General features: G+C 47.4%; 1 protein-coding gene across 2 annotated transcripts; it reads left to right on the forward strand.

Annotated features, from left to right (window-relative positions):
* Window positions 1-7361: 7361 nt before the first annotated feature.
* Window positions 7362-8240, forward strand: LOC143639468 (polyadenylate-binding protein 1-like 2). Of its 2 annotated transcripts, XM_077107630.1 has the most exons (2): window positions 7362-7397; window positions 7563-8240. In XM_077107630.1, the coding sequence occupies exon 2, from the start codon at window positions 7638-7640 to the stop codon at window positions 8238-8240; it is 603 nt and encodes a 200-aa protein (XP_076963745.1). In that variant the 5' UTR covers window positions 7362-7397; window positions 7563-7637. The 2 variants fall into 2 exon arrangements, with proteins under 2 accessions (XP_076963745.1, XP_076963746.1); XM_077107631.1 differs by lacking the exon at window positions 7362-7397 and having other exon boundaries at window positions 7557-8240.
* The last annotated feature ends 3201 nt before the right edge of the window (window positions 8241-11441 follow it).

Consider the following 11441-nt stretch of genomic DNA (forward strand, 5'->3'; position numbering starts at 1 on the left):
GAAACCTAGCTCTCCCTTGTCTCCTATCTTTAATCACACCCAGAAGTGTCCTAGGTAGGCCACTTTGGGGAAGAACACAGAGGGATGAAATGCCGAGGTCAGCAAAGGGGTGGTAGCTGTATTTTGTACTGATTCATTACCCTAGCAATCTAAACACCTGGTGACAACAGGGGAATTTTTTTGTCTTTTATTTTCCCATTCTGGCTGACAGAGCAGAATATTTTTTTTTCTTTTACTTTCCCATTCTGACCTATGTTGTGCATCTCTTCTGTGACCTGCTGCAATTTCCTGTATTTTCAGAAACTCCTTTATGATTTTAAAAGAAGGGAGGAAGGTTTCAGGTAGTTGGAAGCCCACAGGAAGAATCGAGCTCAGAGCCCAGAGGAGTCAAAGAGTTCTAACAACAAAGCCCCATGTTGTCCAGGGCAGAGAGAGGCAAGAACAGGGAGTTGGCCAAGGGTCAGTACAAGCAGCCCAGTATACGTAAGCCACACCGAGGAGTCTGCATATTCCCAAAAGCTCAAACTTTGTCCCTGATACCAATTTAATAAGAACAAAGTTTTGAGGAAAAGGAAAATGAAGTTTATTGCTTTGCTAGCAAAGGAGGAGAAGCCCAGGGAACTCCAGCCCCAGAGGCTGTGATTCAGACCATCATGGAGAACAGAAGGCTTTTAAAGAAGCTCTTCAAAGGATGCCTTCCAGGAGTGTCCTGACAGGGGTCCCAGGTGAGCCCTCTGGTGTGTTGAAATTCACTTGTTAATCTGGGAGATAGCCACTTCCAAATCTTCCCATGCCATCTCCTCCCTGGGGTGGGCAAGTGCTCCAGGACAGATAAGTAGGCTCAGGATAGGAAAACAGAACTTGTTCCCCATGCCCAGTTTTTGGAGGACAAGAGGTAGAAGAGCAAAGGAAAAACATGTCCCTTTTAAAATCACAGTGAGGGCTGTATTTCAAAGGTGAAGTGGACCACTGTCACAAGCACTTTAGTCGAAGTGAACTGGGGAGCCATACTGGGTGTTTAAGGAGGGAAGGCAGAAGACGCAATTCACCTTTTTTTTTTAATTGACTTTATTTTTTTAAATACATGACAGTGTTACTACTGTTTAGCTTGATGAGTCCTTGCTTCCCCGAATGCTGAAGTATAACACCAGAGAAGCACGCAGAGGCAAGTGTAGAGTGGAAAGGGTTATTAAAGGACAGCAGAGGGTCTGGGTATGTGGCTCAAGTGGCAGCGAGCTTGCCTAGCATGTGTGAGGCATTGGGTTCAATCCTCAGCACCACATGAAAATGAAATAAAGACATTGTGTCCACCTAAAACTAAAAAATGAATATATTTTTTAAAAAAGGACAGCAGAAAAGACTTCTCCCCAGAGGAAGAAGGGGACCAGAAAGGCAGGTGGAATCCCTGGAAGGGCAAGGTCTTCCCTTTTTTATAGCTAAAGTCTTCCTTTAAGTCTTCCCACATTCCTGTCCTTTGTTACCCTTTATCCTGCAGTGATAGAATGCAAGTGGGAAGGCCAAAAGGTGGGAGATAGGTGGGCTGAAGGAGTAACCTAGGCAGGGAGGGCCTGGGATGCTTTTTGATTAGCACCTCCTGGTTTGCTGGGAGCTGTTTCATTAACAGTTCTTTAGGATGGGTTCTGGGCATTGGGGACATTAACATTTCAATTTCCCCAAGTGCTGCTCTGGTTTCCTGGACTCCTTTCTAGATAATGTCCCCCATTTTCTTTATCTTCCTTGATATTAGACCTGATTTCCCTAACCACACTAACTACCTTTCTTTAAATCTGGCTTCAACAGCGGACACAGTTAATAAGGACACAGTTTAGAAGAAAAGGAAAATGAAGGTTTATTGCTTTGCTAGCAAAGGAGAAGCACAATTCTTATTACACATACAGAGCACAATTTTTCATATCTTTCTATATAACATGTTCATGCCAATTCATGTCTTCAAACATGTACTTTTTTGCATTACAATTCTTATTACACATATATACCACAATTTTTCATATCTCTGTTTGTGTATAAAGTAGGTTGACACCCAGAAACATCAGCCTGGCTACTGGACAGAGAAGTGACTTTGGTGGAAAGGGGTAACCAGTCAGGAGGCTACCGTGGGAATGCACGTGACATAAAACATGACTCCAGGGGAGCTGAAGAGCTTCCCATGGTGAGGGCCCTTGGGAGACAGAGGCAATAGGAATTGCTGAGGGGTGGTGGGGTGGCCAGAGGTATGTGCAGAGAGGTAGGTGACAGGGATGGCTCTCCATTTTTATTTCAGGGTAATACCCAGATGGGTGGTGGTGTTATTCAGCGTTCCTCAGAGAGGACTGCTGCAGAAGTTGCATGGTTGCGGACAGTGGGGAGGGTGTGAGGGGCTCCACGTTGCTGTTTCAGGATGAAATGCCTATGAGATATGCAGGAAGAGACATCAAATAGACAGTCCAACAAGTAGGACATCATCTCTTGGCCTCATTCCTCCCCTAGGCCACCCCCAATGTCAGGGCGTTATACCATTGCCTCCTCTGCAACTCTCCTTCCCCACCTAGAAATAGCACACGGTTTTGGAAACCCCACTGAATCATCCCACGTTATAAGTCACACTCGTTGGTGTTTGTGTGATCACCCATGCACAAAATGGCTCTGCCACAAGGCAGGAGTCTTTCTCCAGCCGATAGATGCTTGCTTCATGTTCTACTTTGCCCGGTAGGAGTTGCTCTGTGATGAAACATGTTTGCAGGTATGTCCTTATGTTGTGGAGCTCTGATTTCCATAGGACCAATTCCCATTTCATCCCTCTGCGCCCACATCTGTCTCCCTGGACTCTTCAGAACCCTATCCGTTTGCTAAATGGGTGGTATTTGAGATGATTTCATAGCAAGTGTTCATCTTTGTTAAATAACAGGGACACTCCCTAGATAAAAGCCTGAGCTGACTTTTTGTTGGGCTGAATCTCACAATTATTTTTGTTTGGAGGAGTCTGGTGTGAATGAACGGAAACAATATGCCTACCCCTAAATACACTTAGGCGTCCGTTCTCCATTCTGCTATGCATCCTCGTGCAGCTCTGGCAATGAGAAATACATGGGAGGAGGCTTCACAAAGCGGACCCCTGACTTTGGAGTTTTCATGTACTTTTGCATAGAGTCCATCTGTCCATCTCCCTACTGGTGCCAACCCTCCCCTTCCTTCCTCCACTCTTTCTATATTTTCCCTCCTCTCTGAACCATACTCCCACTCCTTTGTCCATCTCCCTCCTGATAGGAAGAAGGAGGTGGGCCACACGGAAGAGGAGACCACTCCATATCCATAGCTCTCATTTCAAAGCCTCACTGGGAGATGATGAAAAAGAGAAGTCTGAACCCCAGCCCACAAAGTTGTCCTCATCTCATGTTAAACCAACTCCCCCACACATGCAGCAAGGAGCAGTCCTTCTCAATCCCTTTTGCGGCTTGTCCTCCTCGAGCCCACTTCTTACTGTTCGAGTGGCTCGAGGAACAGCCCAGCACCTGCTTCTAGTGGCTTGTCCTCTGTCTAGGTGATCCCTACTCAGAATCATGGCTTTAAACACTATCTGCATCCTGTTGCCTCCATAATTTGGTTTCCCCAGACTTCCGTAATTTGACACGTGCAAACAGGAGCTCCATACACACTCCCAACTGTCTCTCACCCCTCTCAAAACCTACCCCACCTTGTCCCCTTACCTCCAAAGACCGCGCTTGGCACCTCTCTGATGAGCATGTGCAAGGAAACATCCCCACAGGAAACATTCATTTCTGAAGTTGGTTCACCAACTGCCCTTAACCCACCAGCAAGTGCCGCCTCTTCTGTTTGCAAAATTCCACGGGAATTCACCCACTGCTCTCCACATTATGCTTGTGGTCTGGGACAAGGCATTGCCGGCTCTCCATTGGACGATCGCAGGAGCCTCATAACTGGTTCCTTTGCTTTCCTTTGTGCCCTGCCCACTTGCAACATTTTCCATACAGAGCAGCCAGAGGGAAATTATTGAATGCAAATTCAACCATGACACTCTCCCTGGCTCCCCAGAGCACCCTAAGAACCAAACCTCTCCAGTGGCTCCTGCCCAACACTGCACCTTTCTTCATTCCCTCCCTCCATCTCCTCTGGCACAGGGCTCCAGCCACACACACAGTCACATCACATAATCTCATCATCTCATCCCCACTCAGCAGCAATCATGGCTTCCCCCTGAGCCTCTGCATCCTCGAGTTCCTCTTGGACAACCACCTAAAATGGTGAGGCCCAGCTCATCAACCTCTGCCTACAAGCAACCTGGACCCCCAGGAGATGGCTCCTAGCAGTTTTGTGGCAGTGGTCACTGTGGTCAGCTATGGACTGTACTGCAGGATACTCCTAGGTCTCTGCCCCTTGCCTTTGCTGTCTCTCGCTCTGCCTAGGGCCAGAGAGCTGGGCTCTGCAAGCCAGCAAGGTGTAGGTCTGTGTGCCTGTGTCTGCTGCTCAGCCAACCTGGGATGCTTGCCAGGCAGCGAGGATAAGTTCTCACTGTCTCGCCACCCCCACCCCCCGGCCATGGTAACTTGCTGGCTTTCTCAGGTTCAGGGTTCACAGTGGTTGTTCTTTCATGCGTGACTGCTCAGGTCCAGCTACCACCACCATCAGAGAAAGCCAGGTTCATTTACCCAATCACAGTGGATGGACAGGGGGTAGGGAGGTACGTGCTGAGCCCATGATATTCCATGGCCACTGCAGTCCAATCACCTGGCACATATATGCTGCTGCTGGCATTTTTGTTATCCATAGGGGCAGCATGAGCTCCAGTGTTGTGAAGATGTCCTGGATGAAGGCACTGTGTTTGGTCCCTTGGTTGTTATCTAAATATCTGAACCCACTGGCTCATGGTAAGTGTGAGACCCCCATATCTCGAATGAAAGGAGGGATGAGACAGGTTTGTTCTGACTCCTTTGCAACTGGTCCCATGTGACTGTCTACTTTTTTTTTTGCCACCCCCATCTTGGGTTGATGTGTGCGTATGCCACAAACAAGCACAGGTGTGTGCTCACACATGGACACTTATATGAATGTGGATGATCAATTTGTTCTTTCTCTGAAGTTCTGATTGTAAATCTTCCCTGCTTGAACATGCACAAGAGTGGAGCCTGTGATCTGGAGTGCAGGTTTCAGGCACCTTAGCTCACCTCTCTGCCTTCAGGACCTATCTCCTACTCTGCACCTTTTTTTTACTGGGGGGCGGGTACTGTGGGGTGAATCCAGGGGCACTCAACCACTGAGCTACATCCCCAGCCCTTTTTTGTGTTTTATTTATAGACAGGGTCTCACTGAGTTGCTTAGAACCTCTCTGGGCTGCTGAGACTGACTTTGAACCTGGGATGCTCCTGCCTCCACCTCCCAAGCTGCTGGGATAACAGGCGTGTGCCAGCATGCCCAACCCTACTCTGCACCTTTGGAGACCATGAGCTCTGTCCACATCAGATTATTAGGCATGATCAGAAGATACCATGTGAGCTCTATCATGCCACAGATCCTTGAGCACACAAGTGATCCCTCTGCCTCCAGTGCCTCCCCTCCTGTCTAGACCTGAAGGACTGCTACTCATCTTTTAGGGCCTACCTCAGGGTGTTTCATCTTTGAGGCAGCCTCTCTTGATTCCTACTAGGAAGAATTAGTGGCTGAACTCTAGTTTCAATTACAATCTACTCTGAGGGTTGATAGCTTCTCGCTGATCTGTTCCCTCAGCATTAAGTCCTGTGTAGCCTCACTGCTCCTATCTCTCTCTATCCTCCGTGCACTCTCTTTCTCTCTCTCTCTGTCTCACACGAACACACACACACACACACACACACACACACACACACTCACCCCCACACACTCATGTATATACGCCTAGGAATCACTTCTTTTCTTCCTGCCTCATATATCAACAAATGAACGCCCATTGCTCAGTTATCACACCATTGCCTGTCTCCTAGCCACCAGTGCTGTAGGTATAGCTAGAGAGAGATTTCAGGTTTTGTTTAAATTTTTCTTTGAGTGCAGATGTACGTTTCTTGGTCTAGGTTGGAAACCTCAGCACCTTGAGAGCACAGCCAAGACTAAACAAGTGCCTGGCTCTGGACCAGGCCCTGTTCGCTGCCCTTGGTTAGACATTTCTCACTTGAGGATTGAGGATGGTGCTAGAGAAAGAGTGCTCTTGGTCCCCCCACTTCCAGGCAGGTGGACCCGAGCTGGGGTGTTCAGAACCCTAAGTCCATAATTCTGCTGGGATAGGGTTTCCAGTCCAGATTGTTTGCTCCAAGAAAAAGCCAAAAACGAGGCTATGTCCTCCCTTTTCCCAGACCTCTGCATCCTTAAGGACTGGCAGGGGCCATCCATAAATATTTGTGGCAGAGGAGGGAAAGAACTGGAAAAAGGAAGGAGGGTTCAGAAAACAGACCAGTGGGCTGCATGGGTAGCTTGGGAGCCTCAGAAAGGGAATGTTTTCATTGGTGGTGGTGACTTTGGGGCCCTCTGTGCTTTGTGGTGGGGGAGGGACCCCTGAACACTTGGCTTTGTTTATCTTCAAGGCCACCCCCACCCACTCTTGCAAGGTACTTGATTTGAAATGTTCCAATACAAGGAGAAGGGCACATAACACAGCCCCGCCCCCCACCCCGCGTCCCCACCATGGGCCCCGAATTCCTTTGGTCCACAGTGGAGCCCTTTCCCTGGCATCCTCTTCACGAATATGCAGAGGCCCCAAGAGGCTGAACACTGAACACCCCCATCCCACCTCCATAGCCACCCCGCCTCTAGCCTCAGGCTGGGCTCCTGCTCCTGCTCTGGCTCCCACCCCCTCCCACCACCCGCCGCCCCACAGCCCCGCAGCTGCCACAGGGGGAACCAAAGAGACAGAAGCCTTCCCAGCTGCCCGGACCACAGACGCCAACACCCCCCGCCCCCCACCACACGCCGCCCTCCCGCCCGCGCCCCGCACGTTAGCCCACGACCGAGCGGCGGCGGCAACAGCAGCAGGCTGCAGGCTGCGGCGACTCGCATCGGCGCGCTCCTGGCGGCGCTCGCCATCCCCGGTGATTTGGACTCGCCAGATCGGCTAGCTCCGGGGCCCCCTTCCTCAGCTCCCGATCGCAACCCCTGTCCCGGGTTCCGGCACCCCCGGGCCTCCTGCCCTCCCCCTCCTCTCCACCCACTCAGTTCTCTGGAAGGGAGGTCGCGGCAGCGGCCCATTGGCAGCAGTGATCGTGGCGACAGCGGCGACAGCGGCGACAGTGGCGGCGGCGGTGGCGGATGCAGCGGCCGCAGCGGCGGAGGCTGCGGCGGCGACCGTGGCTGAGGCGGTGGCGGAGGCCTCCGTAGCGGAGGCGGAAGCAGAGGTGGAGGCCGAGGTGGAGGCCGAGGCCTCGGGAAAGGAGGCAAAGGCGGAGGCCAACCTGGGGGAGGAGGCGGAGGCCGCCCGGGCCTCAGCTCTGGTGGCTGTGGCGGAGGCCAGCACTGCCGCTGCCGCCTCCGCAGCAGTGGAGGCTGCGGCGCCCCGCATGGGGGAGCTGGATGTGGATGAGGAGCTAGCGGCTGCGTTGGCCGCTGAGGATGCAGGTGCGGAATTGGGCGGGGGCTCGGAAGGGAACCCCGATTTTCCCATGGCCTCTCTGTACGTGGGCGACCTGCATCCTGAGGTGACCGAGGCAATGCTGTATGAGAAGTTCAGCCCAGCGGGGCCGATCCTGTCCATCCGCATTTGCAGGGACAAGATCACCCGCCGCTCTTTGGGCTACGCATATGTCAACTACCAGCAACCGGTGGATGCCAAGCGAGCCCTAGAGACCCTGAACTTTGATGTCATAAAGGGCAGGCCAGTGCGCATCATGTGGTCCCAGAGGGACCCCTCGCTCCGCAAGAGCGGGGTGGGCAACGTCTTCATCAAGAACCTGGGCAAGACCATCGACAACAAGGCGCTGTACAACATCTTCTCGGCGTTTGGCAACATCCTCTCCTGCAAAGTGGCCTGTGATGAAAAGGGGCCCAAGGGCTATGGGTTCGTGCACTTCCAGAAGCAGGAGTCGGCGGAGCGGGCCATAGATGCGATGAATGGCATGTTCCTAAACTACCGCAAAATTTTCGTCGGGAGATTCAAGTCGCATAAAGAGAGAGAGGCTGAAAGGGGAGCCTGGGCAAGGCAGTCCACCAGTGCTGACGTCAAGGATTTCCAGGATGACACCGATGAGGAGGCCACCTTGCGATGAGCAAAGCCAAATCTTGGCTCCCGCCCGGTTTACAATCCTCCCCCACCCCCAACCCACCAGCAGTGTATTGTATTGGGAGTGCAGGTCTCTCTCTCTTCCCCCCACCTCCCTCTCCCTCTCCTGGCCCCCTCCCAGAGTCTTTCCTCTCTCCCTCCTTTCCCCACTTCCTAGCTTCTGCCTTCTCTCCTTCTGACCTCCCCTGCCCGCCCCCCACCTAGGGTGTCCTGAGCAACCCTACTAATCTGTGCCATTTGATAAGTTAAAGGCTGCCTCTTCTCCCCGTGGTTTGGTTTATGAACGCATTTTCTGTCTCTCTTTGTTTACTGCACAGGTGATAGAATTTCATGGTACAACTATCAGAAAGGAGAAGGAAATCATATGAGAGAAAAGCAAGAGAGTAGTTGCTCCCTATGATCCCACTTCCCAGAGAGAACCACTTTTACCTTTTGGGTGTGCTGTTTTTCCAGGCTCTCTTATCTCCCTCCCTCTCGCCCTCACCCCATCTCCCCTCTTTACATACTGTTGTAGAATGGTTCATCTATGTGGTGTTTCTTAACCTGCTTTTTCAGCAACTAAAACCAAACAAAAATCAACCCATTGAACTTCTTTCCATGTTATTCAACAGGCTTATGAAACGTCATCATCAGTGCCTGCAGAGTGCTCCTGTGTATCCATGGACCTTAACATTTCTGTAATCATTCCCGCATTGTTGGACATTCAGGTGGTGCCTAGTTTTTCCCCTGTGTTTAAAACCAACATTGCGTGCTCTGATGAGTGAATCCTTCCTTGTCAAGCCAAATCTTTGCTAGCATCCTGGATGGTCTCCCTATCTGTGGACTTGCAGGATCCACATATAGACGTTTCAGAGACTTTTCCTGTGTGTTACCAAAAGGCCCCCTTCATAAGCATCGTGCCGATTTGCACTTGTGCCAGCCAGCGCAGCTAGTAAAAAGAGTATGCCCATTTTCCCTGCATAGTCTTCTAGTTGCTGTAATTGGGGTGTGTGTGTGTGTGTGTGTGTGTGTGTGTGCGCGTGCGTGCGCGCGTGTGTGTGCTTGCGCGCACGCACACGCTTGTGTGCGTGTACCTTGTTCAGCTCAGATGGGCTGCAAAAGCTATTTCGCTGTCCTTGGTTGTTTTGCTGGAATAGAATACTGTTAATCACCCTTTCCCCTTGTGTCCACTTTCTGTCCCCTTCCCTGTTGTCCAAAAAAAAAAAAATTCAGCTTCACTGCAGGAAAAAAAAATCACAACGCAGCAAATCAACAGAAGAAAATTAATGTTGTCAGTAATCAATCCTAATGACTACCCATGCGTTCCTAAACATGCTCATGTGTACCTACCCAGTATTTTTCGTGTGATATATATATATATATATATGTGAATTTAGTGTATATACTGTTTCAATATCTGCTTTTTCACACATGAAAATATAATATAGATTATAGACATAGATGTATAGATATTCTTGAACTTCCTTTCATGTCATTAAATATTCTTCTACACTACTTTCTATGGGAGTCTATTATTCTCTTGTATGAATGGGCTAAATATAATGATATATCAATGTATGTACACATCTGTGATATTTTATATATAGTTATGTCTACTTTTTTTACATATTTTGTCTTTGTTGAACATCTTTGTCACCTTACATTTGTTTTCTTATCCTAATCAAATTGCCAAGAATATCATAGTGCACATAACTTTCTGTACTTACTACTATTTCCTGAACAAATATTGTTCAAATTAAATAAAAAAATGAATGTATATGGACGTTTAAATATATGGGCAGGCATCAGTAAGTCATCATCCATGAAGACAGTATCTTTTTACCCTAAGGACACAAATATTCTGAGAGGTCTTAGATAAGTGGTTAATTTTCTGCACTCTATTATAATCACATCTGCAATCCTAGTAATTAATCAGAATAATGGAGTTTTGTTTTATTGATTTTAAATATTTCCACAAATATTATCAAAATAGAATCACTTAAAATTTTACTGATTAGGAAAAGAATCAAAATCATTCCTAATTCTACCATTTGACAAAAGAAACCTTTGAAACATCATTGAAATCTTTAAAATGTGCATACAAATAACTAATACCTCCAAAAGTATAATGTAGAATGTGTTTCATTGTGGAATATTTTCACCATTTTTGGTCTTATCATTCCAAATTATTAAATGTACATATTTAATTTTACTTTTTATTTAATGTTCTAATTTGTGTTTGAACTATGCTTTCTTAAACTCATCCCATTTATTTATTTTCAAATGGTTCTCGCTTTAGCCTAGTAAGATCAAAGTTAAAAGGTAATACATTTATAGGTGAATATTTGCTGACATCTAGGGATATTTAATTGTCTTATTTACCTTGCTATCTTTTGATAAATGGTTTTTATATGTAATTTATGTCCAACTACAGTCGAAGAGTGTTCATAATTCCATGTTTGAGTTGTTAAGTTAGCATTTTTTTAGGTTATGAGAAAATTGATTATGTTTGTGGATTTTTCTGTTACTATTTTATAAGAGCAGTGCTTTCAAAAGAAGGCACAAAACTTAAATATATACAACAATCACTTTAAAAAATTTATGCCTTTGAAGGCTTTGCCTATTTATAAATTTTTAAACATAAGTTGAATCATACTGAATATATTCTGTATAATATATTCCCTATATTTATATTGAATATATTCTCAAAATTTTTCTTTTAATATATTGTAAATACATCTAAAACACCCTTCTTTTTTTGAGGCTTATGCACAGGAATTTAATTTTACCATAATTGTGCAGGCTGGAAGTCAAGATCATCATATCAGCATTTGTTTTTAATGTCTTCTGAACTTTCCTCTGTGTATGCACATCCTCTACTATCTCCCTGAAAGTCCATATATCATCTTTTTTTCCCAGAGCTTCTTTTTTCTCAAATTTTATTGGTGTATTATAGTTGTACATAATAATGGGGTTTGTTATATATTTGTATACATGCACACAATACAACAATATAATGTGGCCAATATCCCTCCCCGGCACTTCATCTCTCCCTCCCCAGCTCCCACCCCTGGTCCCTTTTCTCCACTGCTCTCCCTTTGATTTTCATTAGATTTGCCCTCACCTTTCTTTCCTTTTCTCTCTTTAGCTTCCACATATGAGAGAAAATGAACAACCTTTGGACCTGAGTTTGACTTAGTTCACTTAA

The sequence above is a fragment of the Callospermophilus lateralis genome, chromosome X (genome assembly GCF_048772815.1).
Source record: "Callospermophilus lateralis isolate mCalLat2 chromosome X, mCalLat2.hap1, whole genome shotgun sequence".
Lineage (NCBI taxonomy): Eukaryota > Metazoa > Chordata > Mammalia > Rodentia > Sciuridae > Callospermophilus > Callospermophilus lateralis.